The following is a 26,567-nucleotide window of genomic DNA, read 5'->3' as shown; positions in this document are numbered from 1 at the left end:
GAGGTGTATAGCATCAGTGTTGATGTCCAGTGCTTCATTGTGACATGACTCCCTCCCCTCATCGTTGAGGAGCAGCTGCAGTACCTGCTTCGTGAGATTGTAATGAAGAGCACAGGAAAGTGCTGAGACAAGCGGCTCACTCACTGGAAGCACCCCAAACTCCATTGTTCTACCTTAGTATTTAAAGCCAGGTTGGGGAACCTCAGTGTAGCCATGTTCGTGGGATCGCCTTGTCTTCCAGGGAATGTATAATGTAGGATTCCTCAGGACTCATAAGCAGAGTTGATTGCTTACCACAGAACCTAGGCACCAAGCAAACATTTATGTTGTTGACACCAGTGAAAAGGCCCACCTTGGATCTGAAGAAATGAGTCTTTTCTAGAAGGTTAAGAGCCAGGTTGGGTCTCAGGTCCAAGATCTGCTCAACCTGGAGGCCACCCAGGGCTTGAATGAATTCCAGACTCACCATTGTAACTTTTAGCAAGTGAAATGCATTTAAACCTTGCATCCTGGGATTCTTAGTTTGGGGCTTAATACAAAAGCTAATGGCAGAGTTATAGCAGAATAACATTTTTTCAGTAGAACATCTGTTGCTGTAGTTGGAAATTGCCATGTAGAAATCCGGAAGCAACTTCTTAGCAAAGGAAACAATGAGTAACGTGATGAGAGAGCCTACAGAATGGGAAAAAAAATCTTTACCACACACACCTCAGATAGAGCACTAGTCTCCAGGATATATAAAGAACTCAAAAAACTTAACACACACACACACACACACACACACACACACACACACACACACACAAACAACAAACTGAATAACCCAATCAGTTCAGCTAAGAAACTGCACAGACACTTTTAGAGAAGACGAAATACAATCCATCAACAAACATATGAAAAAATGTTCATCATCTCTAGCAATTAGAGACATGCAAATCAAAACTACTCTAAGATTTCATCTCACTCCAGTCAGAATGGCAGCTGTCAAGAATACAAACAATAATAAGTGTTGGTGAGGGTGTGGGGGAAAAGGTATGCTACATAGTTGGTGGTACTGCAAATTGGTGCAACCACTAAGGAAAAGCCATATGGAGATTCCTCAGAAAACTTGGAATGGATCCACCATTTGACCCACCTATCCCAATCCTTGGTTTATACCCAAAGGACTTAAAATCAGCCTACTGTAGTGACTCAGCCACATTAATGTTTATAGCAGCTCAGTTCACGGTAGCTAAACTATGGAACCAACCTAAATGCCTTCAACAGATAAATGGATAAAGAAAATGTGGTACATATATACAATGGAATATTACTCAGCCTTAAAGAAGAATGAAATGATAATAACATTTGCAGGTAAATGGATGGAACTAGAGAATATCATGCTAAATGAAATAAGCCAATCCCCCCAAAAACGAGAGCTGAATGTTTTCTCTGATAAGCAGATGCTGATTCATAGTGGGGGTGGGGGGATAGAGAAAAATGAAGGAACTTTGGTTTGTGTAGTGGGGAGTGAGAGGAGAGGAGTGGAGTTGTGGGGCTGGGAAGGACAGTAGAAGGAGACAGACATTATTACCGTGTTTATATGCACGATTACACTGGAGGAGTGACTCTGCACCGTGGACAGCTAGAGGAAGAAGTGGTGCTCCATTTTTGTACAGTGTGTCAAATGCATTCTGCTGTCAAATAGATTAATTAATTAAAAAACATCTGGAAGCAAAATGTTCTGGATCCTAGGACTCCCTCCTCTAAGTGGATACCCACCCGTTTCTTGTGTGTGGACAGCTTCTTCCAAATCACTGGCACAGATTAGGCACCAGGAAGGATAATATGACAACACACAGCTTTCCAATGAGTGCCTCGGCCCTGTGAGCCCCACAGGCTCAGGCCACAGGCCACAGCGCAGGCCCTGAGGGGAGCAGAAAGCACAGCCCCTTGGTGTAGGTGCACCAGAGGGCTGCTGTCCCTTTCCACAGCGCTTGGGGCTCTCGCCTGTTTTTTTTTTTTTTTTTTGGGGGGGGGGTTGGTTTTTAAATTTTTTTTTTTAAGTTGTAGATGGACAGAATGCCTTTATTTTATTTGTTTATTTTTATGAGGTACTGAGGATCAAACCCAGTGCCTCACGCATGCTAGGCAAGTGTTCTGCCTCTGAGCTATATAGCTCCAGCCCCTCTCACCTGCTTTATAAAAGAAGAAAGACTTTGAAATGTCGGTCACAATGGTGACTGAAGAATTTCTGGAACAGAGCTGGGCGCAGTGGCACACACCTATAATCCCAGCAATGTGGGAGGCTGAGGCAGGAGGATTGCAAGTTCAAGGCCAGCCTCAGCAATTTTAGCAAGGCCCTAATAAGCAACTTAAAATTCAAAAGAAATTCTCAAAATTCAAAAGAAAGTGCTGGGGATGTGTTTCAGTGGTACAGCACCTCTGTATTCAATCCCCAGTACTAAGAATGAAAAAAATAAAGAATTTCTAGAATATTTGTTAATAGTTTTTTTTTAATTAAAAGAAGAGGGGCTGGGGTTGTGGCTCAGTGGTAGAGTGCCTGCCTCACATGTGTGAGGCACTGGGTTCAATTCTCAGCACTGCATATAAATAAATGAATAAAATAAAAGTTCATCAACACTAAAAAATAGTTTTTAAAAAATTAAAAGAAGAAAAAAGAAAGTGGGAAGAAGCCACCCTCTTGCTGCACACATGCATAAGACTTAGGCTGAACAGGGCATGTGCCTCTTGTCACTTCTGACCTCAGAAATGGAGCCCACAGTTGTTTACATGTGTGAGAGTTTCTTGACTTTCATACTTCGGGAATTTTCCACCTGCAACGTCAGACTACATTTGATGAGTTTTAGCTCAGTTGTGAGTAATAACTCACAGGGTGGCTGAAAAGCACTTTGCAAAATAGAAAATGCTTCTACACTTAAGCTGAATGATGGTCTTCACTTAGGAGTCACTCCTGAAATGAGCTCTCCCACAAACCCCCTGTGAAGGGCCTTCTCCTTCCCCATACAGAAGCCTTAATGGAGAAGTTTCCATCTTTTTTCCCCATCTGGGGCCCAAATAGACTAAGAAACAAAGTACCCTTGTGTGGCCCAGCCAGGCCCACGCCGCGTGAGCTCTAGCACCCTCCTTTTCAAGTTGCACTGGGTCTCGCTCCCCTCAAATAGGGGGCCTCGTGGGTCGAAGGACATTTGCCTCATCCTGCTCTCCAGTGGCCTGCTGCCTACCTCTGCCCTTCCACACCCCTGTTCCAAGCCCCACAGCAGGGTGTCCAGCTATGTCCTCGCCTTCTTCCCAGGGCTCAGAGGACCGGGTGTTCAGGGTTCTTATTTGGTGGCATCACAGTCGCCAGGTGCAGCTTACCCCCTGGGGTACCTGTGAGAGTGAGTTGTTTGTCTCTGAAGGAGGCTGCTTCTGAGGATTCAGCCTTGGTTTAGCAAAGACCAAGTGATCTCGGGAGACCTCAGTATCATCCCCTACTAAAAGCCAGGGCCCTGAAGTCTGCAGCTGATTTCCCTTTAGTTTCTTTAGTAAGTTTCTATTCATTCAATTTTAATAATTTGTTTTGAAGGGTGAAACAGGACGCTGCCAACAGCATTGTTTTCCTATATATCCTTCCACATGTTCATCTTACAACCTTTAAAGTAGAATTTAAAATTTTTGTCATAAAAATATGACATCACTAATAAAAGTTTCCTATCACAGCAGACCAAACTGGTTTTCCTGGGGCCAGGTTGCAGCTGTGTGGTGGAGCTTGCCCGACAGGTTCCAGACCCTGGGTTCTGTCCCCAGCGCACACGCATGTGCACATGCACACTGGCTTTCTTCGTCCCTGTTCTCTCCCAATCCTTGTCCTTATTCAGACAGAATTTTAGATGGTTATAATCGCAGTCTTGTAACTTTTTCAAATATTTTGTTCGCTTATGGATGTGCCAGGGTTCCCCAAACCTGGGGAGGACGAGGGAAAGTTGGGTGGCGGGATCTGACAGACTGATGTCGGGTACCTGCGTGCACACCGCTCCCGTCCCTCTTCTTCTTGCAGAAGTACCTGCTGCCCCTCATCCTGGGCGGCCGCGAGGACAGGAAGCAGCTGGAGAGGATGGCGGCGAGTCTCTCTGAGCTGAGTGGCAGCGTGGCCCAGACAGGTAAAGATTAATGACTCCATCAAGTCACCCCTCAAAGCCTTCTCCGCAGCCCCTTCGCGGCCCCTCCCCTCTCCCTCCGTCTCCACTTTATGTGGTGACTTCATTTATCTGCTCTGAGAATCTGTTCACATTTGCAAATGAAGCCGCCGTCATTTCGGTTTAATTTGAAATTGCTTGTTTACTGTCGGCGCGGCCTCAATTAATTATGTTTTTACGGAAAGGCTCCCAACCTCAGAATATTAATAAGGGGAATAAAATGACAGCCTTTCTAAGGGCTGTAAAGTTCATTTTTAATTTCTGCTTCTATGAGGTTTTCAGGGGGGTTTTCAGTGATTTCCCCCCTTCCCTCTAAGAGTCCAAGGCAGGGTCAGAAGAGTCTGTAATTACTGTGGCTCCTGGGACCCCGGCCACCTCCTCTGTTATCGACTCCACAGGGCTGGCGTTCATTACCCACTGCCCCAGCGATGGCCCAGATTAGCTGGGACCTGTCGCGCCAGAGGTGGCTCTGCTGCGTTATAAGCTTGTTTACCAGGTGGAGCTCTGCATCTCAAACCCCGAGGCAGGCGGGAGCCTCCTGTCCGGGCAGCCCATGTCCCTCAGGGGCACCTTCGTGAAATCCTCAGAAGTCTGTAGCACGTATCTGTCACACTGGCATTTGCTCCTCGGAGGGTGACGCGGTGATACCTGGTCCCAGGGGCCATGTGACAGTGGGGTCTAGGCAGACAGCCTCAGGGTAGGAGTAGGACAGGAAGGCGCACTGGAGACAGGGTCCGCAGTTTCACTCCTCCTGGATGTGGCGGAAGCCTGAGCCTCACCTTCCCAGGCTGGACACGCCCTGAGCTCCCAAGGACACGACTAGGCCCATGAAATGAGTGAGGCAGTGAGAGGGGCCGGGAGGGCCAGGACGGCGCAGCCGGGTGTGATTAGAGGGAGAGGCTGGACCGGTGTGCTGTTGACCACGGACAAGCACACAGTAGAAAGACAGAGTGGAAATCTGGAGGGCAGGTCCAGCAGCGCAGGTGGGCTACCAGGGCGCAGATGAGTCATCGGAGGTAAGGGGGCGGGGCCTGCAGATAGATGAACCTGAGCAGGAATAGGGGCTGCCCACAGGCATGGGGATTGAGGAGGGAGTCTGTGGGCACCAACTCACCAGACGCCACACTCTCTTCCCCAGTGACTCAGGTACAGACGACACTGGCCTCTGTCCAGGAGCTGCTGAGGCAGCAGCAGCAGAAGGTCCAGGAGCTGGCCCATGAGCTCGCCACTGCCAAGGTACTTACCTCTGGGCCCTGGTTCCCCCAGGCCCTGTCTGTCCTGTCCAGCTCTTCGCCCTGGTCCTTGTGCCCCAGGTCTGAATGTTGTCTTCCAAGGTCTGAATGTCCTTCACCTGCCATCTGCTGTCTAACCTTTCCTGTGGAAAAGGGAGGCATCACCGTACACTTGGATGGCAGTTACCCATTAAGGCCACCCTTCCTGTCACCTCCCAACAGGAGGAGGGAAGAAAGCTGCCCTTTTCCCTGTGACCTCTGATGACAGCCACACCCCCACAGCTCTGGACGATGATCGTAGGTGCCTGTAGTTGGGCTGCAAGTCACAGGGAGAATATGAGGGGACAGAAGGGAGAAGTGTGCAGTTTCCCAGCAACCCCTGTGCCCGCCTCAGGCGCATGGGCTAACCTTGCCTCAAGTACGTGGGCTTGGGTGATCTGCAGCAGTCTGGGCAGTATCAGACTAAGGGATCCATCTGCTGGGTTAGAATCCTCACTTTCCTACTTGCTAGCTGTGGGACCACAGGCAAGTTACTTAACTTCTCTGAGTCTTCCTCATGTATACAATGGAGCTGTAATGGTTCCTGCTTTGCTGGATTGTGGATGTGCTTAGAACGTTGCCTGACTTCGGTCAGGTCTCAGGGTTGCAGGCCCTGGTTTCATGGGTGTATGATAGCATCATCATGACTTAGACAGATAGGGCCCAGGAGACAGTGGTCCGGTGGCTCCATAATGTCCTCTAAAGGATTTCACCCTGTCTGTTCTGCGAAGGGAAGACACCTTCAATGCACTAGATTGCAAAACCAGGAAAGTGGATCACTTCCTGCTTCTGATAGAGTCTGAGGTGCCTCTTGTGAAGACCCAAGAACCCCCTCCCCATGTCTCTCCCACACACAGGTGTTGCCTCACCTCCTCCTCAGGTGGCTGCAGCCCCTGTGGGTCCCTGTGGCAGCAGCCTTCACCCCACTTGGTTATCTTTTGGATCAGTGGCCCGTCAGTGGCCAGCAGCCACTCTGGAAACTGGGAAATTGCTTTCAGACCTTAAACATTAAGATTAAGACCACGTGTTGGATTTGAAGGCGGGTGGGCTGGGCTTGTCCTGGTGGCTGAGATGGCCCCATAGAACTCCTCTGCTTGCTGTTCTCAAGCCCCTCCCCCTCCAGGCTTCTGTCCCCCTCTTGGTGATGAAGTGGGGTTCTCCAGCCTGGCATCTAAACACATGGGAGGACTTTGGTTACCCCATAAACCAAAGACTCAGAGCTGTGTTTTCTCAGCTGTGATGTAAGTTTTTACATCTGGCTTCCAAACTCCTACTGGAGCACTGTAAAAAATTAAAAAGAAGAGCTTTAAGTAATTAAAAAAACCTACATAAAACTGAAGGCTGCGAGTTTTCGACAACTGTTTTTTAAAGAGATTGGCTAAAAAGCCCCAGATGTCAGATTTTATTTCTGAATCCTGGCATCTGGCAGCACATGCGTTTGGTAATCGGAGTCCTGTGCAGGCCGGGAGTGGAAGTCGCTCCCGCTTGATGGGCTGCTGTAGCTTCCAGGGCGCAGAGGAGCTCATCAGCAGCTTCTGTGCCCTCGTCATCTGCTGATCTGGAGTGGGGACCCTGCAGGGTTGTGTGTGAGGGTGGCAGACATGGGCCCGCATTCTCCCGGACTGCAGGTTTCATTCCCCTGGGCGGCCTCAGCTGGGTGGGCCTGCAGTCGCCACTGTGCATTGGGGAAAGAGCCAGGCTCACCCCATCTGGAGGCAGCCTCCAGCTCAGGGAGGCAGGCACTTGAGCTGAGGCCTCCTGGCCGGGGTGGACCACTATATACCCACCACACTCACCCCGGCGGCTTGGCCACCCGCAGCTCCCATGCGGGGTGGTGGGATTGGCTCTCCTCTTGTCCATCTGTCCTGACAGGATTTGCCAAAAGCCATGTGCAGCAGCCCTGTGTGAAGGAGGTTCTGTCCTGGCCCTCTCGGGAAAGGGCAGCTCAGAGCCCAGGGGCTGTTCTCTTCTCTGCTCTGCAACCAGAGTCATCCCAAAGAAGGGATGTGATTGGGTAGCATGAGCTGCAGGTGGCTTTGCAGACAGGGAGGAGCAGTCCTGGGATGTCCTCTGGCCCCCAGGACCCTCTAGAGACCAGACCTCACCTAGCAGGAGCAGGAGGTCCCCAGCAGCCCCAAGCAGCCCAGCATGTGGTGAAGCCTGTCCTCCAGGCTGCAGGAGTGGCCCGCAGGGGTTGAGGTGCCCCAGCCTCTCTGATGCCCAGTGTGGCTTCCAGGCTCAGGAACACCAGTTTTGAGGCCACCCCGGCTCAGCCCCTTGCTCGCTTCCAAGGGGCATTTCTTTTGGAAGGAGTGGGGTTTCGTTTTTATTGTTCTTTTGTTTTAATGAGCATTTCAAACGCAGAAGGGGGGGCATTGCTCACCCAGCAGACCCTGCCCGTCCTCCAGGTGTCACCCCTCCTTTCAGATACCACAGCGAGTCTCCCTGAAAGATGAGAGCTCACGCATCACGTCACTTTACAAACCCACAGTACCACGGTGCTGCCTGTCCTGTGCCCTTAGACACCCAGAGCCCAGGGAGTGTGGGTTTGAAGGGAGTCGCCTCCGGCAGTGCCAGGCCCTTCACGCAGGATCGCCAGGCTGTGGCCAGATAAAATGTGCCAGCTGCTGTTGCCTTCAGGGTGCTCCTAAGCCACACCTTGCCCACTCGGGTGGCGTGGGGGTGCCACTCTGACCTGCATCTCCTGTGTTTTGACTTTCAGGCCACCACATCCACCAACTGGATCCTGGAGTCCCAGAATATCAATGAACTCAAGTCGGAAATTAACTCCTTAAAAGGGCTTCTTTTAAACCGGTAGGAGAGAAGGCTCGGGTTCCACCTTATCTAGGTCCCTGCTTGGGACAGCAAGCAGGAGAGAGCTCCTGGGCTGGCCTCGAGCGGTGGGGAGCTCAGGGCTCCCCCAGGGCTCCCCAGGCAGCTTCTGACTGAGCTGTGGGATTCTGGCACTGAGTGCGGAGACCTGGGAGCTTCTGCTTCCCTCCCCAGAGCCCTTCTCCCTCCAGGCTGACAGTCGGCGGCACCCACAAAGGTTTTGAAATAGCAGTGGCTCTCTGGACCTCTCAGGCGAGGAGCAGTGGGCACTCCCGCTCGGTTCCTCCTGAAGCAGGGGCTCCTAGAGGCAGGCTACCCCTCCCCCTTCCTGAGCCCAGACAACCTCAGTGACAGCTTTGCCCAGAGAAAGTCCCAGTGAGGGCCACTGAGTTCGAGGAGCTCTCCACGGGCAGAACAGTCCTCGCCTCCCTCCACCTTCCCTGTATTCCTCTGCTGTCCCTCCACAGGGCAGCCCTGATGGTCAGGTGACCAGCTTTTCCTGGTTTGCCCAGGCCTGACCTGATCTTAAAGCTGGAAGTCCAGTGTCCCAGGAGCCTCTTTGTCCTGGGAAACCAGGAAGCGTGGTCATCCCACACGAGCGGCACCCTGGCAGCCCTTATCTGGATGCTGTCCTTCCTCCGCTGGACTTGGGGTTCAGTGGCGCCCAATGTGGGACCTTCATAGGGATCAGGGATGGAGGGTGTAGGGATTGGGTAGCCAGAGACCTCATTTTCAAACACGCCCGCCCTGTGCTCCCTGAGGAAGAGAACATGTCCTCAGAACAGGTGAGGGGCCCGGGGGCCCGAGGGTGATTAGTAGAAGAGATCTTTCCTGACCTTGGTGGTGGAGAGACCAGGCAGCTGGGGAACTCTGAGTTCCTCGCTGGCTTTGTGCCGCTGAGGCCAGTGAAGGCTGGGGTGTGCGCCCCCTGAGGTGGAGGCTGTTTCTGCGGCTAGTGCTGGCTGCCCAGAGTGGGAACCGGGCTTTGTCCCCTGGGTCCATACAGGGATGGGCCTGCAAGTCACAGAACTTCACTTCCAAGCAGTTGCGAAGCAGGCCTGGCCCCCCGGGTCCCCCCTGGAATGGGCTTTGGTCTGGGCTGGCTGCTGGCCCAGGGCCTAGAAGGGAACACGGAAGCAGAAAGGGAAACCTGTCTGTTCCCTGTCGCTTGGGCTCAGAGGCTTTCTACCAACATGCACCAAGTTACCTCTTGATGCTGATGTCTGAGCCTCGGCCAGTGGCCACCTTCTGCCCAGGCCATAGACAAGTTAGTGTCGAGGTCCGTGTGTCCCGAGCCCTGATCCGAGCCCTTGCAGCCCCTGCTTCCTTCCTTTGCTGCCCCTGGGGTGGAGGCAGGGCAATGCTGGGTCAGGAGCTCGACAGCCTCACTCTAGGCAGGGGAGGCCCCAGAGCCCCCAGTGCGGCCGGGCATCCTGTGGGGCTCTGGCACCCTTCTTAGCTGATGCAGCCTCCGTTGGGCCAAGAGGTTTGTCCTCCGGTCCCCTGCTGGGTATCCCTGGGGGCACTGTTCCCATCATGGCTCTCGGGGGTCAGTGAAGGAGGGGCTGTGATGGGGAGCCCAGCTGGGGTCACCAACCTTGGCCTGGCCCCCTGCTCTCCCCTGCCAGGAGACAGTTCCCGCCATCCCCGTCAGCCCCGAAGATCCCCTCCTGGCAGATTCCAGTCAAATCGCCGTCACCCTCCAGCCCTGCAGCCGTGAACCACCACAGCAGCAGTGACATCTCGCCAGTCAGCAACGAGTCCACGTCCCCCTCGCCTGGGAAGGAGAGCCACAGTCCCGAGGGCTCCACGGCCACCTACCACCTGCTAGGCCCCCCGGAGGAAGGCGAGGGCGTGGTGGACGTGAAGGGCCAGGTGAGGATGGAAGTGCAGGGCGAGGAAGAGAAGAGGGAGGACAAGGAGGATGAGGAGGACGAGGAGGATGACGATGTGAGCCACGTGGATGAGGAGGACGTCCTGGGGGTGCAGAGGGAGGACCGCAGAGGTGGGGACGGGCAGATCAACGAGCAGGTGGAGAAGCTGCGGCGGCCCGAGGGTGCCAGCAACGAGAATGAGCGGGACTAGGGCCTCTCCCAGGGACACCGCCCAGCTCTGGGCTCTGGGCTCTGGGCTCTGGGCTCTGGCTCTGGGCGGGGATGGCCTCAAGCCAAGGTCTGGGCAGAGCTGTGCTTGGCTGCAGAGCGTGAGGCTCACGTTTCTATCCACATCTGCGTCTCACCTGAGCAGCATCCCAGGCCCAGCCCACACCCCACTCAGCTCAGCCCAAGCAGGTGGCTTTGCCTTCCTCACAGCCAGGCCGAGGACAGCAAGCCTCGGAGCCCCACCCCCGGCAGTGTCTCCTCGGGGTGCTGGCCGGCTGAGCGTCTGGACTGAGCTGACACCGTGCATGGCAAGAGCTCGTGTGGTTACCTGCCTTCTCCCGGTGGGGAGGAGCCACAGTCCCCTTGGTCTCTGCTGTCCCTGCTCTGTCCTCTAGGCCTGGCCCATGGCTCACTCTTCGCGCTATTTCCAGAAGCCAGAGCCCTGGACCCATTCCCCCTCAGCAACAGCCTGCCAGGGCCAGCCTCCCCACAGCTGGGCCCTGCCTGACAGGTGGGCACCTGTCCCCACCCCAGCCCACACGCCCTGGCATAATCTCCAACAAATGAAATCACACTGCGCTTCAGACCGTCCTCGCCGGCTGTGTTGTGGTTCAGCTGATCCCGTGGGGAGACGTGATTTTCGCTCCACAGCAGGGCCAGGCGGCAGAGCCTTCCTGACCAACAGCCATGTCTGTCCTTCCCACCAAGGAACATGTTCATTTGTGTGATCATGTATAGATTTCAGAATATAAGATATGATTGTATATAATTGTAATAAATACGAGTTGCCACTATTTAACTCCTGCCTGTGGCTCCCTGTCTGCTGAGGGCCCTTTGTGCCCCCCTGAGGACTACTCAGAAGCACCCCAGCTGAGCCCCAAGAAGGGCCAGAGGGACGTGGGGAGGGCGAGGGGCCTGGGCAGCCTCTGCCCCCCGACCCCGGGGCCTTCCCCAGGGCTGCTCACCCGGAACTGCAGGAGTCCTTCCTGTGCAGGCCGCAGGGGCGACGTCCTGGGAGCCGCAGGGCCTCCTTGGCTGGGTGCAGACCTGGTGTGAGCGTGGTGAGCTTCTTCCTTAAATGGACGCGCCTTCCCAGGAGCGGATGTCCTCTGCCTCGTCTCTGCGCCCTCCCTGCCTCCCCCTAACCTTCACAGAGCATGGAGCGCGAACCTGAGCCAGCAGCTCCTGCCAAGGGCCGCTCGGTGCTCCTCGAGTCCTCCTGGGCCGGTCCTGGGACTGCTGGCACTGCCCTGTCTGGGCCTCCTGTGGACACAGCCCAGAAATGGCACAGGCCCTGGCCACCACTGCAGGTGGCCACAGCGGGGTGCAAGCTCTCCAAGTGGCCTCCCAGGCCCTGGCCAGACTGAGGGACTTGGCCTCAGGGCAGTTTTATTCCGGGAGAGAGAGGTCACAGCCCTGCTGCGGGGACCACCGAGGCAGCAAGTGGCCCTGCCTGTCTGGCTCCGGGAGGGCAGGCTTGTCCTCTGTCCTCATCACCTCAGGTGACACTCCTCGGGTCTGTTTCCGCAGCCATGTGACCCTTAGGGACCTGCAAAGCCTGGTGAGAGCCATCCCTGCACTTGTCCTCTTGCTTCGTCCCCTGCCTCCTTGCATCCCTGAGAATCTCAGCTCTGGGGTGACCAGCCTGCCGGCGAGGGGACCCTGTGTTCTCAGGGACCCAAGGAATCCCAGCCTTGGTGGCCCGGCCGACTGACCTTGGCTGCTCCAGCAGAGGGCAGGGCGTGGCCCCGCCAGGGCAGCTGGTGCCGGGCCTTCCCCCGCTGGCTGCTGTGCTGCTGACCCTCCATGGTGAGGGGGGACATGGCTGCTGAGAAGACAGGACCCCCTTGGGTTTGGTCACCATTTGTCATAGTTGTTAAACTTCCAGGGTCCCTCCTAGTGAGACCAGAGAGCAGGTGTCCAGGGGAAGGTCAAGGCAGGGGAGGCGCTGGCCACGACCAGGACCTCGCGATCCCTCCCCCTCAAGACCTGGGCCCTGAAAGAGGGGTCCTGGGCTTCACCGTTCCCGAGGTGGGGGCAGCAGGGCCACCTCAGGGCACGTATTCCTAGCCCAGGGGTCAGCAGGACGGAAAGTCCCCAGCTCAAGCAGGGAGGAGAAGGGGTGAGAACCTGGGGCCCCAGGCCTTTGCCCCTCAGGTCCTGAGCACCGAGTTCTGCTTTTGAGGACAGAGAGTCTGGCATGACTTCAGGGAGAGGAAAACCCCTCCCCAAAACGCACAAGTGCTGCCTAATAAAGGCTGTTGCTGGACCAGGGCGGACGGCCCTGCGGAAAAAAAGCCTTTCATTAGAAAAATAATGCATTTCATCCAAATAAGGTAAAAATATTTGGAATGGGGCAGAAGTGAGCAGCAGGCAGCGCCTGTCAGGCCCTCTCTGGAAGGGAGTAGATTATTAAACTCAATTACAACGTCTTTTTATAAAGCGCCGTTAGGAACAGACTAGCCCAGCGCCTGGAGGCCACGGGCCAGCTGTCCTGACCCCCCCAACAGGCTCCCCTCCGACTCTGGGATCTCCCTAGCACTGGGTGACTTGTGGGACTCCCTTGGACAGGGGCATTTTGGGGAAGGACAGGGACCCTCCTTTGGCTTTCGAGCCACCCAAAGAGGAGGCCAGGCCAGGAGCATCCCGGGGGCTTGCGCGGGCCTGACCCTCCTGCAGGGAGGCCCCAGGCCAGGCCCAGAGCAGGTAGTAGCCCATGAAGATCTCAGCTCCTGGGGTGACCATCTGCAGCCCGTGTCCCGGGACCTCTTGGGTGGGAAAAGGGGGCGTTCTGAGTTGGGGGAAGGGGCTACCAAACTTGTGTCCACAAGTGTTGACCTTTTGCCTTTTGCGGAAGTACATGTCTGCTGATGAGGATGGCCAGTGGACAGGGCAGGGAAGGAGAGTCCCCTCCCACCCCTCCGGTTTTGCTGTGCTGTGTGGTGGGTCTCGTAATTTGTTTTAAAATAAAAACAGAAGCTCTCCTCAGAGCTGTGCGCTTGTCTGTCCTGAACAGTGGGCGGACTGGCTGTCCTCGGGGTCCTCACACCCCTGCCCTGCCCCCCTCCCAAAGCCCATGCTGGCGCCATCTGCTTGCAGAGAAGAGGGAGGGCGCGTGGGGCAGTGCAGAGGTGCCTGTGAGACCCCCTCAGGTGAAGCATCCACCTGGGGCGGCACCAGGCCCTGGCCGCCCCACGGGCCTGACCCTCCTTTCCAACAGGAAGAGCAAAGCCACTCTTCTGTCCCTGCTCAGCGCAGGTGTCTTACCCTGGCCGCCGGCCTCCACGGGCACCGCCCCGCGCCTGCCACACCAGGCCACTGCTCTTGACGCTCTTTCTTATCAAAATGAGTTTGAAATCTCAGCCAGCGTTTGGGGTGGTTTGACCTGAAGCGTGAAGGAGCACCTGTGAGTCCTCCCCTCCCAGCAGCCTTCATCTCAGTGGCCTGAGCCTTTCTTTCTCCATGGCCAGAGCTGCCAGGAAGGACGTCTTCGTAGTGGCAGATGCTGGGTCCCCTGGGTGAACGCCAGTAGCCCCAGTTGGAAATTTCGGCACAAGTTTATGGAGAGTCTTTGGTAGGGAACTGGGGTCTCCCTCCAGGTGTGGGCTGTGGGCCCAGGGGACATCAAGCAGCCAGCGATGGCCACATCAGCTGTCCTCTGCCTCCGGCCCTTGCTGGGGGCCTTTGGAGCCACTTCCTGTCTGATCTGCCCCAGAGGGTAGGGCAGTTCCTCCCAGGAAGGATGGCACAGGCCTGGCTTCTCTTTGTTTCTGGCAAGGCCCCAGATTCCAGTGCTTTCCAGGGGTGCTGTGGCCGGTCCTGCTTCTTGGAGGTCTGATCCAGGCTGGGGCAGTGTGTTTTCTTCCTACCCTGGGCCCTGGCCACCTTTGGGGCCAGGTCTGACCCTCAGAACAGTAATAGACAGCCTGCTTTGCTCAGTGGCCTGCCACTCTCTGGTTGGGGCCAGACCTGCTCCAAGGACCACACTGGGGAGGGGCAGGCCACCATGCTTAGCTAGGAGCCTGTGCAGCTGGTTCTGGCTCTCGCCAGGAGGTTCCAGAGCTCCTGCTTGTGCCCCAGTTTGGGTGTTGACTGCACACCACCAGAGCTGATTAAATCCCAGAAGGAAAACATGCCCGACTGCATTTCCTACTGGGTCCAGCAAGCCACGGGCAGCTTCCTGGGCCCCTGCCCACTGCCTGCTGCCCAGCAGGGAGCAGTGCCACCTGCAGCAGCCGGCTCCCCACTGGCTGAGTGGGTCAGGTGGGTGGGCCCTTCTTTCTGCCCTCTAGGAGCAGCAGCCTGTTGTTCCCTGGGTCTTTCTGGAGGGGTGCTGTGAGACCCAGTGCTCCTTCCCTGGACCCTGACAGGAGGCTGGCTGGGCAGCTGGTCTTACCTCCTATTTCCGGGGTGTGTGGATCTGCCAAAATCCATCCAGGCCCAGACTATCTGGGAACAGGGGGTAGTTTGGGGGCCGAGTCAAGACCATCAAATTGCTCCGAGGCTCTAGCTTCCAGGAGTCCAAGACCTGCCCTCACTCTCTGCTGCCCATTGCTTTGGTGTCCAGGGGGAGCCCTGTGGCCACGCCACCCCACAGTCCCCCTGCCGACCGAGGCTGGGACTTGGCTCCCTGCCTCCTTAAGGCCCCATGGGAGGCCATGTGCCCACCAGGGCCTACAAAGCTCCAATAATGGTTTTAATTTGTTGAACTTGTGTTTTATTCCATAAATTAGTCACTGTTTTATTTAACAGAATCAAGATATCCACAAACAATAGGCGAGTTCCAACTTGAACATTTTAATAAGACTGAAAAAAGTATATATCTTCTTGTCTGTTACAAACATATTTATGTAAATAGCCTATGGGCCGCGGTCCAGGAGGAAGGTCTACAGGGAAGGGCCCTGTGCGCTGGGCCTGGGCTGGCCAGAGAGGCTTTGTGGTGGCAGATGACACGAAGCTGGGCTCTGAGGGGACAAGCTGCTCTGCTGTGGTCCCCAGGCAGCTGGCTGGTGCTCAGATGTGCCAGGTGCAGTGAGGGGGATGAGTGTGCCCCAGGGACCAACTTCTTGATCCCTTCAGAAAAGTGGATGTCTTCCCCTGTGGCAGGGATGTGGCAAGCCAGCAAGATGCTCTTTATCATGGAGGACAAGAGTGGCTCCACACATGTCCGCTCCCAGGGCCACCTGGAGGCCAGCTCGGGACAGGCCCGACAGGATGATGAGGTTTGAAGAGGACCCTCATAAGCGTCAGGCACGTGGGAGCCAAACGAGGAGCCATTAGGTGTCCAAGGGCACCCCCCGCCCCCGCCATGGAGCCACCAGAGCCTGCAGCTCAGGCCCTGGCCCGTGGCTACGGACCCAGGAACTAGCCCCCAGTTCTGCCATGACGAGCCTCGAGCCGGATCCTCGCCAGCATCCGGACTGGATCCGGGTACGCGCCGTTCCTGGCCTGGGCAGGTCCCTGCAGGAAGGAGGAAGGCGCTGAAGGAGGGGCTGCAGGATGACCCTGCCAAGCACTTGCCCAGTAGCCCTGACTAGGACAGGGTAGGACGGGGTCTCGGGAAGGCCTGAGCCTCACTGCTGGATGGCCCTACCTGAGGGTGCTCCTGAGCCTCAAGCCGGGTTTCAGGCAGGGCCCAGGATGGGAGGAGACCACTTTCTAGCAGGGCAAGTCCTGAGCCCACCACTGTCATCAGCAAGCTGGAAGAACCTGGCCTGGTGCCCAGGACAAAACTGATCTGTCCCCCGTCTCCCCACTGGGCTTGAAGATGACCAGCAGCCTCCTCCCTTCCCTTCACTGGCACATGGAGCAGGGCTTGTTTGCACCACCCCACATAGCTGGGTCACGGCCAGCCGCTTGGGGGCAATTTTAAAAATAAAAGATAACTTGATGGATTTTTTTTCCAGTTTTTATTGAGTGAAAATGTCAAACCTTGCATCAGTCATGCAAAAAAAATCAAATAAATAAAACACATATATTAAATTTCTAATAGCACTAAATTCAAGTGGAAAAATATTCAGTTCTTAATAACCAGGTGCCGAGGAGACCAGATTCAAGTAATCAGAGCACGCGCTGTTCAGTTCGGTTTCACGTTCTGCGTTTTTTTGTCTCAAAACCTCTCTATACATCTCTATATATCTATATATGTATATACATATAGATATATACACACATATGTGCATACATATTATTTTATATTTATATATATACACATACATAGTTATAAAACATTAAAAAGAGCATTGGTGGATCAAGCATCATTTTCCCCACAGAAAGAAAATAAAACAAAAATTACACATTAAAATTCAAAATGAGCTAGCAATGGCTTATAGTCCTAGTGTGCAATATGAAGGTTACAAAAGGCTAGACTTCGCACTGTCGGCATCTTCGTTTTTCTTTTTTTTTTTAATTTTTTGTTTGATTTTGCTACATTGAAAAATGTTTTTTTTTGTTGTTTTTGTTTTTTTCCTTTACAAAACTCCTTAGACAGAGTCCTGTGGTAGGTCAGAGTCTGGGCAAATGCTCAGCAGCAGCACGTGGTGCCCACAGGATTCAGGAGGCTCTGGTAGGGGCTGTTTAGAAATCAATTGACTTCCTGTTGAATCAGGTGCACTGTCTGACTGCTCCTCCCTCCCTGCTCCCTCTCCAGCTCAGGGGGTCCTGGCTTTCTAGCTGTGGGCAGCTGAGAGGAGACACACACACACACACACACACACACACACACAGGAAAAAGAAAACCACTGCCCTTGAAGCCCTTTGGGGTGGGGGCTTCAGGGAGATAAGACTCTACCCCACCCCTCTAATGCCTGCTGGGCCTGTTCTTTCTCCCCAGCTGGAGGCCCCCTGGGGCCCTGAAGTGCAGAAGAAGGACAGAGGCTGGAAGGCAGCCTGCCCCGTCTAGGGACTGCAGCAGCCAGGTCAGGTGTGAGCCTGCCATTAGCCCTGCACTGGGCTGACAGCCTCAGAACCTCCAGGAGGCGGGGTTTGAAAAGGGGCTGAATCTGGGTGGGTTGCACCAGCCTAGAAGCATCCCGAGCAAAATAAGAAGACAAACTGGGACAACAAGCAAGAAGCCCTCAAAGCCACACGCATAACCAACAGAGGAAAACTCCAATGTTAAATTAACTACAAACTCGTGTCAACAGTAATAGTCCATTTTTCTTGTCTCTACAAAATTCAAGTTAAAAGTTGGAATCACGCAGCTCCCATCAGTGCTAGTGTGAAGACGGACAGCCTCAAACTGCTAAGGCCTCTAAAATCAAAGCTAAACATCCCACGGGAGAAGTCGCACCCCCTTCTCCAAGCTCAGGCTGGTCCGCGTGGTGTGGCACTTTTCCGCCCGCTTTTGCTTGTCTTTTTTTTTTTTTCCTTTGCTCTACGTAGAATAATAACCTTTACAGGAAAAATACTGTACAACTTCTTGTATTTTTTTCCATTTTGAATATTAAAGCCCAAAACAGCCGCATCCTTCCTGTTTGCACCACCAGGGTGGCTGATACCCCAGTCCCCAAGGCTCCATTTGGGTGGGTTGGGACACAGCCTCTTTTTTTTAACGGGGTGGGGGTGGGGGTGGGGGGCTGGGACAACCGCAGCGGGGGGGGGGGTGGACAGGGGCAGGGGCAGCCTGGCCCTGGAGCACCGGGCAGCCGCACTGAAGGGCCCGCCTGCTGCTATCTTCAGATTTCCTCGATGTCCCTGTACTGTCACCCGTGCTGCCCGCCTTCCCCTGGGCAAGGGGGGAAGTCTTAGCTGCATTAAGGGGGCTCCCCCGGCCAGACGCTACAGGTGGCGGCCCTGCCCCCGGTGGCCGGTGGGGTCCCAGTGGCCTCCAGCGCCCGCCCCGGTCCTGAGCAAAGAGCTGGCGGCGGTCAGCGCGCCCGGGCGAGCACCTGCTGTTCCCTGAAGACCCCGCTCGGCGGGCAGGGGGCGGGTGGCCTGTCCTCCGCCGCGGAGCTGCGCGTTCCGGGCGGGGCGGCCCGAGCACCAGAGGGGTCCCCGCCTCTGTCCTGAGACGGACTCGGGGTCCGGAAGCACCTGCGGGGCGCCCGGTGGGGCGGGCGAGCGGCTCTGTTCAGGGGCTTCACATGGAGACAGCGTTTCTTTAAAGAGCGCCGGGGACAGTGGGGACAGTGACGCCGCGGGAAGAGGCGCGCTAGGGCGACGCGGCGGCGGGCGCGGGGCCGGGGGCGCCCAGAGCCGCCAGCGCCGGGGTCCGCGCGCCCGCCTCGGCCGCCGCCTCGGGCAGCGACTCCTCCGAGTCGGTGCGCAGGTCCTCGTCGTCGTCCTCCTCGTCGTCGTCCTCGTCCTCGTCCTCGTCGTCGTCGTCCTCGTCATCCTCGTCCTCGGCCTCCTCCTCCTGCAGCTCCAGCTCCTCCTCCTCCTCGTCCTCCTGCGAGGACTCCCCGGCGGCGCCCGCGGCCGGGCCGGGGGCGGCGGAGACCTCCCGTGGCGCGGGGGCGGCGTCGGGCGGGCCGGGGTCGCCGGCGTCGCCGAGTGCCAGGCCCAGGCCGGCGGCGGCCGTCTGCAGGAAGAGCAGCGAGCCCCCGGGCTCGGCGGCCAGCGTGAGCGAGCCGTCCAGGCTGACGGGCGCGCCGGGCGAGGCGGCGGGCGGCTCGCCGCGCTCCTGCTTCTCGTGCTTGCGCTTGTGCGAGTCCATCTGCGACATGCCCACGACCGTGTGGCGGCAGCCCGGGTAGGTGCAGTGGAAGTGCGAGCACTTGAGCTTGTACTTGCAGTCCGGCACCGCGCAGTCGGCGCTCGAGCTGAACTGGCAGAAGCCCGCCGCGCTGATCACGTCCTGCTTGCCGTGGTGCTTGCGGTGCGCCGTGACCTTGGTGCTGTCGGTGCAGCGGAAGCGGCAGCGCAGGCAGTGGAAGTGCGTGCTGGTGCCCGAGAAGGGGCAGTCGGCGAAGTGGCAGCTGAGCGAGGCCTTGAAGCGCTTGAAGTCGTCCAGCACCAGGTTGTCCACGCGGTCGTGGTGCTGCGCGTGCTTGTACATGTGCGTGCGTCCGCAGAACTTGTAGCCGCAGTTCTCACGCGTGCAGTGGTAGTGGGTGACCTTGAGCGAGAACTGGCAGGCCGTGTCCTTGCAGTCCTCATAGAGGTCGAAGCGCCGGAAGCCCTCCAGCATCATGCCCTCGTCCAGCATCTTGCGCGAGGAGGCCGTCTTCCGCCGCTTGCCAAAGGGCGACATGTCCTCGATGATCCAGAAGCGCTTTTTGGCACCGGAGGCTGTGGGCATGGAGATGGTGTTCCCTGGGGAAGGGGTACAGGGCAGTCAGTGCAGAAGGCTGCCTCTTTTGCCAGGGTCACACTCACACAGGGCCCTGACCCTGGTCTAGTGGCCAGGGTGCCTCTCCCCACCCCCAGAACAGCAAAGGAGTCTCAGGCTTCCCTTGTCATCCAGACCTGCAGACGACCACACAGTGCATCCCTGGGTGGCAGACCAACCAGCTTTGCCGGGATGTGGTGGCTGCTTCCTGACCAGTTTGGGTAGGAAGTGAGGACATGTCCTGGTGCTAATTGAAGCTGAAGGGAAAATCTAGGTCGCAGAGTGTAATTACCCAAGTTGGAGGGGAGCCAGGGCCCATCACAGGCCTGCCTCTAATGAGGGACAGGCCGGCTCCTTTCCCGGCTCCTTTCCTGCCGCAGGCAAACCAGTTCCCCGGGCTGCCTGCCTGTCTGCATGGGGACCTGCCTACTCACAGCTGGGATCAAGTGCCCTAGGCCATCTGGGGCTGTAACTGCCCTGAGGAGCACCTTCTCCTTGGTACCAGAAGGCTCTTTAAGGTCTTAAGGTTTCTGCCCCTAGTGGGCCTCCTAGGCCAGGCCTCAGGAACTAAATACCAAAAAGATACCAACCCCCTGCTCAGAGTCTCCTCGGTGGGCCAGACCTAGACAAGGGCTTAGCTAGAGGACAGGCACCCAATCAGCGCCCAGGCTGGCCCAGAATGCTTCCCAGGACTTAAGGCTGGCCCAGAATGCTTCCCAGGACTTAGGAGCCCACTGCCAAGGGCTTGCTTCCTCACCCTTTTCAGAAGGCACCCACTGGCTACACAGGGGGGAGTCAGCACTCCCCAGAAATCAGGGACCCAAGGCCCAGACCCACCAGAGGGGGGCATCCTCCAGGCTGCTCCCTGTGCTGGCCGAGGGCCATGGCCCTTCTGAGTCTGCCAGAATGCCTGGCCACCGCTCTGTCCACCAAATTACTGCCTTGCTGATTTGGAGAACAGGCCCAGTCACCCACCCTTAGCAGATGAAGAGAAACTGAGGGCTGGAATGGGGTGGGGGCACTAGGCAGGGGCCACGGGAGAGCCTCAGGCCTGGAAATCCACCAGGGATGATGTGTTCTTGGGTCTGAAGTCTCAGGGTGACAGTTCTCAATGGGCAGAACCCATGTACTTACTGCCACAGCCACCGGGGCCTGGCACAAAGCCATGCTCAGGCACAATATGAGGTGACAATGCATGGAAGGTGGTGTGCCGTCTGCAAGGTGAGGGGCCAGCAGACCCTCCCTGTGGGACCCCAGATATGGAGTTGGGGCAGGAAGAGCTTCTGTCACAGAGCACAGCCCAAGTCCTGAGGCTCCCAAGGTTTCTTCCCCTGGCCTAGCTTTAAGGGAGGGGTGGGGCCAGATCAAGACCCTCGAATCTGGGTGGGAAGCTGAACACCTGAGAGCCACAGGGACAGGCTCTGTTCTGCCCAGGCCCAAGGTGAGGCCACCCTGAGCAGCCAGCTGGAATCTGGCATGCTTACTCTGGGCTGACCAGTTGCTGAGCAGGGGCAAATGGCTGGCAGGAATGCTCTGGTCTGAGCAGGAGTCACAAGGAGCTGTCTTTGGGATAGGAGCCAGGCTTTCTGGTCTCAGGAGTGCTTGGCCATCAGGATGCAGGGTGGCCCTGTCCTTGACTGAGCTGGCCACAGAAAAGGGTCAGGTCCTGGACCACAGTCTCAAGGATCGGGTGGGGTGACAGATACTGCTGAGAATGTGTGTGCGAGTTACCTGCGGCGTCCTGAACTAGGGGGACGTCACTTTTTACTGGAGTTGGAGTGGCAGTGACAGGCGGGAAGCTGGGCGGGCTGCTGATGGGGTGGGCCAGGCCGCGACTGGCTCCCAGAGTGGCACTGAGCAGAGAGTATGAGAGACAGGACGGAGAGAAGAGGCATGGGAGGGGGGGGAGGGGCGGCCGGAGCGCAGCCGGCGGGAAGGGTGGAGTCACGGGGGGCCGTGGGGCCCCACGGGCGGCCTCGTCACCAGTGGCAGCAGGAGGAGGAAGAGGAGGAGGAGGAGGAGCCGGGCCGCCTGGAGAGGGTGGAGAAAAGCAGAAAAAAAAAAAAAAACAACCAAAACAAAGAACAAACAAACAAAAAGAACCAAAATGAGAAACCAATGGTGGAGCAGGTGTAGACACTGGACAGAGGAGCAGAGAGGAGCGAGAGGAGGGAGGCCGCAAGGCGGCTGTGAGCGGTCAGGGCGGCCTGGCGGGCGGGCGCCTCTCTTGGACCCCAGGCCCAGGCTGCAGTGGGCCAGGGCCTGAGCGGGGCCAGGGCCTGAGGGGGGCCAGGGCAGGTGGGAGGGCTGGGCTGTACTGCCTTCCTGGAACTCTGGAGGACAGGCCCAGGCTCCTCTCCTGGAAACTGAAGCACAAGGCAGAGTGCTGGGGAGGTGGCAGGATGGTAGGAGGTGGCCTCAGTGTCCCACATCCCACACACCAGCTGGTCCACTGCACACCAGCCTGTCCTCCTCAGGGCCACCTCACTGTGAACCTTGTGTCCAGGATGGACGCGGCAAAGCGGGGCTGGAGGCAGGGGTCCTGCGCTCACCTGCCGCTGTGCTCTCGTTGCCCACGGGGGTGCTGGAGCAGCTGCGATCCATGGTAGAGGACTCGGAAGAGGCGGCACCCGGGCTGCAGCCCGTGTAGTCCATGCCCTCATCTGTCTCAGCATCCATCAGGCTTGGGGGGCCCTGGGAGGAAGCAGGGTGCCTGAGGAGCTGTTTGCCGCCTTCGCTGGGGCAGCAGGGCCTCCCGGGGGGTTGGTGGAGCCACCCACAGGCCTGCTTGAGGCACTCACCTGGGAGGTGGGAACTCGATCAAAGTTCTTCCCGAGCATCCTGCGCATGTGCTTCCGGGCGTGGGAGGTCATCTGGTGCTTCAGGAGGAAGGAGAACTGGCAGCCCTCCCGGATGCAGTGGAAGTGGCTGTTCACCTGGTTGTACTTGCAGCCTGTGGACACGGCCCCACCTGCATAAGCCTCCCCAGCCAGCCAGTGCTCACAGCCAGTGTGTGTTGGGCACTGTTCTGGGCACAGGGAGTGATCGACAAGGCCAGTGGCATGTGCATCCTGAACTGCATTTCTCCGAGGAAAGCTTACAATCGGCCACCTGCAGGAAGTCCAAGGCTACGAAGGCTGTCCAGACCCACTCCCTGCCCACATACTGAAGGAAGGAAACCTAGTGGGCCCTGTCCACAGCATGCCACCTGTCCCCAACACCTTCTCTGGGGACCTGGGCTGGTAGGTGTGGCAGCCAGCCTCCACCCTGCCCCCATGTCTCTCCTTTGCTCCAGGCTGAGAACAAACAGAACAGGTGGGGCCAAAACAGCATCAGCTGAGGGCAGGTGAAGGCCTGCCCGTCACCATGGCACCGAGCTGGCCAGGTGTCTTATATCATCCCCCGGCTTTGTTTGGCCCCAGCTACCACCAAAAACACCAAAAGTTGAGTAAATAACGGCAACTTCAGAATACCCTGACATCTGTAAACTGAGCCCCATAACAGCATGGACTTCTGAGTGTTGACACCTGTCACCATGGTTACCAGCCCTCTCCTGGCCATGAATCCTTTTTGAATTAATACTTGAAGGAAAGATTTGTTTTCTTTCTTTTCTGGCAGTTGATGAGTATCTTGCCCTTCCTCTGTGGAAGGGCCTGCCTGCAGCCTCCCTCTGCCACCAGCCCCTGAAACCATGACCACAGGCTACAGCCGGCCTGGCCTGCAGCCTGCAGCCCAGGTGTCCATGCTGACACCTTCTCCTGCCTTTCCTTCAGCTTCCAGTCTATTCCCAGGGAGATTCCCATCCCAGTCTATTCCCGATGATTCCCATCATCGACAGGCCTATGAACACGGGGCTCCATCCTGAGGCAGGAGGGTGGGCTTTGCTCTCTGCCTCATGACCCTAGAGCCCCAATCCCATTGGGCATCCCCAGAAGGAGGCCCTGTTCCCTGTGGGGCTCAGATCTCAGCATCTATCACCAAGCTCAGGGCTGCGGGTGACCTCTTCTTCCCAGACCCATGGCTACCTCCTTCCTGAGTATCCTGCCAATCAGATTCTCCAGCTGAGCCCACACCTCTTCGCCAGGTTTCCAGCACCAAGTCCAATGCCAGCACATACCAGACACTCAAAAACTCTTAGCTGCTGCCACTGTCACCACTCCCGTGTCCCTGCAATAGCTCTGGCACACAGCTGTTTTTCAGTAAATTACTGCTGAATGAACGAACAAACAATGGCACATTTTAAACAAAACCCTACAGTTGAAGCTATGGAAAGCAACCCAGGGCGAGTGATTTCCAAACCCCTGAGAAGCTCACCTGCCTGCCCTCTGGAAAGGGGAAAAGAATCAAGCTGAGCCCTGAGGCTCAGTGAGGCTCCAGGCATCCTGCTTGCATGGAGGAGGCCAGAGTGACTCTTGTCCTCTTCCCTGGGATGTTTTAGGTTTGACACCTTGTGAATTTGACAACTGGCCTGTACCTGCTAGAAGTCCCTACCCACCCTGGCTTAGTACCTAGCCTGCCGCACTCCTCGCGCTTGGTGAAGTATTTGAATCCATTGGCTGCCCGCCGCTCAGCTTTCTCATGCTTCTTTATGTGCCAGGGCAGCTTGGTGGTGATGTTGGTGACGAAGTAGCAGCCAGTCCGGAGGCAGTGGTAGTGTCCACGCATCCGGAACTCACAGTGCTGCAGGGAAGCACAGGAAGATCAGGACAGGTGGGGACTTGTGTGGGCTGCTGCCTGAACTGGGACTCTGGGCTGTGGCAGGCCCTTGGCACATGTGTTCTTCCACACCCAGAATCAGAAAATGCAATCTTGTAAAGAACTTTCACATGCCAAAAAGCAGCATGTCCCTCTGTCATTTCACTAAACATCCTATTTAGTTATTTTGCCATCCTTCAATGCCACCCAGAGCAGACATCACTAATCTATCCCAGTCATCTTCCCTTCATAGCTGGACCTACCTAGGTAGGCACCATTAATCTATCCAGCCAGTCTTTTCTACACACCCAGACCTCTGCTCTGAGTCCTCAGGTAGCCCCTATCTTAGGGATAGGCCTTTAAAGTGAATTTTATCTGCTCTTCCTGTCTGGGCAGGGACAGTTCTCTTTATCTATCCAATGGGCCAATTTAGAAATTTTATGCATCTGGAGAAAAGGGAAATAGCCAATTTCAAGATGGGTAAGAATGATCTTAAGTACACAGCAGCAGCATAGTGTTTAGTTGCCACTGGGGGTTAGGACTAAAATAATAGACCTTACCAACTTAGTACCAATCTGGACCCCAGCCCAGGGGCCTCCAGGGGCCTAGGGGAAGACAGTGTCCTTTCCAGGGTCTGGTGGAAGCCAACTTAAAAAGGGTGCAAAAAGCAGAGTCTCTGCCAGGAGGAACTGGTCCCAGGCCCTGTGGCTCCCCTGCCCCCACAGCTGGGCCACCCGCTGTGCTGACCTGGTTGGGACAGAGACACTGCAGGGAGTAGTAAGCAAACTGGTCTCGCACATTCACCAGGCTGTTGTTGGGGTTGATGTGGTCCAGGCAGTGAGACTCAGCCTTGCCGGAGGTCTTGCAGACATACTTGCAGTTCCCAAAGAGGCAGTGGAAGTGGAACTTGTTGGCGTACTTGCAGTCTGTCGTGAGGCAAGGGTCGCTGCAAGGAAACCACAGCCCAGAAGGTCATTGGTGTTCCCAAGCCCTCCCTGCTGGTGTCCTGACTGTGCTGTGTTGGGGTTCACTCCTCTGTCACCAGTGGTACAATCAAGAGAAATGTCCCCAGATTGCCCTCCTGCTTAGCAGGACGATTCAACCAGAGACTACAGATCCCAGCATGCATCCCAGCCTCCTTTTAGGAGTTCTGCCTGGTGCACAGGGATTGCAATATGCAAGGTGCCCAGAGCGTTGCATGCTGGGACATGTAGTTTCCACGGCCACACCTCGGGATTATAGATAAGGATGGCTGCAATAACTTCTTGGAAATGAAAATAAGGGATGGTGCTGCCAGCCCTGGCAGGATGCCATCAAGGGCCTGGCTGGCATGGCATGGCACTGATTTGGATGTGGTTGACTGACAGGCTGCAGATGGGTGGGTGGCCCTACCAGGAGTGCTGCTACCAAGGACCTCAGTAAGTGGAAACGTGTGTCAGGGCCTGCTGAGGCTCACAGCTGATGGCACTCCCTAGGGTCAGCTGAGGCCTATGATACCCACCTGCTCAGAGACCTAGGAGCCAGGGGAGTGGTAAGGGATGGTAGGTGGGCATGGGCGGGGAGTACTGGGCCATCCCCTATGGCTGGCCTGCTTGGGAGGGCAGAGGAGTGGAGTGGGCCCCTACCTGGGAGCCCTGCTTCCCATGCTGCAGGGGGCTATGGGAGGACGAGGGGCTCTAGCTTTTGACTGGCAGGCAACACTGCACTGGCCAAGGAGCGCAGCCCTGGTGGGGGCTCTGACAGCAACCAGGAAACTAGGAGGGCACCACTTCTGGGGGGGCAAAGGGGAGGGACGGAGAGGAGTCTGTCCCTTTCCAAATCACGGGCCCAGCCCCAGGTGCTCAGAGAGGGAGGACAGTTGCCACTCAGGCGGTATAAATAATCCAATTTATTACTTTTATTGAGAACAGGAAGCCGCACACATTACGATACAAAGTCACCGTTCTCGCCGCAAGGAGCCACCACCATTCAGTGAGAAAGGTCCCTTCCACCCGAGACTCAGGCCACTATGCAGGGGTGCAGGCCTGGGAGGGGCCTAGCCCATCACACCCACCTGTGACTTCCCCGGCCCTGCAATCTCAGCAGGTTCGAGCCACTGAAGAGGCCAGCGAGGGAGACCCTCCCTATTGGGCCAGGAGACCTGAGAATCCACTCTCAGCCCATCCCAACTGGTCCTGGGGACCACTGCTGCTACCCGCCACCTGCTGGCTGCTTGGGA

General features: G+C 56.4%; 2 protein-coding genes and 1 long non-coding RNA gene across 23 annotated transcripts in view; 1 reads left to right on the top strand and 2 right to left on the bottom strand.

Moving 5' to 3' along the window:
- Positions 1-11,325, top strand: part of PEX14 (peroxisomal biogenesis factor 14) — a 144,913-nt gene extending 133,588 nt beyond the window's left edge. The window contains exons 6-9 of the mRNA XM_081305733.1: positions 4,040-4,142; positions 5,317-5,414; positions 8,172-8,263; positions 9,910-11,325. Coding sequence (XP_081161859.1) covers positions 4,040-4,142; positions 5,317-5,414; positions 8,172-8,263; positions 9,910-10,366 — 750 coding nt within the window. The 3' untranslated portion in view covers positions 10,367-11,325. The remainder of the gene's footprint in view (positions 1-4,039; positions 4,143-5,316; positions 5,415-8,171; positions 8,264-9,909) is intronic.
- On the bottom strand, positions 4,149-9,915 carry LOC308655653. Of its 9 annotated transcripts, none has more exons than XR_014023486.1 (5): positions 8,801-9,915; positions 6,319-7,894; positions 5,819-6,172; positions 5,293-5,553; positions 4,149-5,209 (listed from the first exon to the last, which is right to left on the bottom strand). It is a non-coding gene; the product is annotated as an uncharacterized lncRNA (long non-coding RNA). The 9 variants fall into 9 exon arrangements; XR_014023489.1 differs by lacking the exon at positions 5,819-6,172 and having other exon boundaries at positions 6,319-7,124; positions 7,246-7,894; XR_014023491.1 differs by lacking the exon at positions 5,819-6,172 and having other exon boundaries at positions 8,801-9,037; positions 9,118-9,915.
- A 6,690-nt stretch (positions 11,326-18,015) lies between the features above and the next one.
- Positions 18,016-26,567, bottom strand: part of CASZ1 (castor zinc finger 1) — a 141,631-nt gene continuing 133,079 nt past the window's right edge. For 9 of the 13 annotated variants that reach the window (XM_081307764.1, XM_081307759.1, XM_081307753.1 and 6 more), the window contains 6 exons: positions 25,097-25,295; positions 24,163-24,334; positions 22,456-22,607; positions 22,207-22,348; positions 21,386-21,685; positions 18,016-19,638 (listed from right to left, as the gene is read on the bottom strand). In XM_081307764.1, the coding sequence (XP_081163890.1) occupies positions 18,536-19,638; positions 21,386-21,685; positions 22,207-22,348; positions 22,456-22,607; positions 24,163-24,334; positions 25,097-25,295 (2,068 nt within the window). In that variant the 3' untranslated portion in view covers positions 18,016-18,535. The remainder of the gene's footprint in view (positions 19,639-21,385; positions 21,686-22,206; positions 22,349-22,455; positions 22,608-24,162; positions 24,335-25,096; positions 25,296-26,567) is intronic. The other 4 variants (XM_081307757.1, XM_081307756.1, XM_081307755.1 and 1 more) reach the window with 4 other exon arrangements.

The sequence above is a fragment of the Spermophilus citellus genome, assembly GCF_964194105.1.
Source record: "Spermophilus citellus genome assembly, chromosome: 9".
NCBI lineage: Eukaryota > Metazoa > Chordata > Mammalia > Rodentia > Sciuridae > Spermophilus > Spermophilus citellus.
The sequence above is the reverse complement of the archived record's forward strand: the minus strand, read 5'-3'. Positions and strand labels throughout refer to the sequence as shown.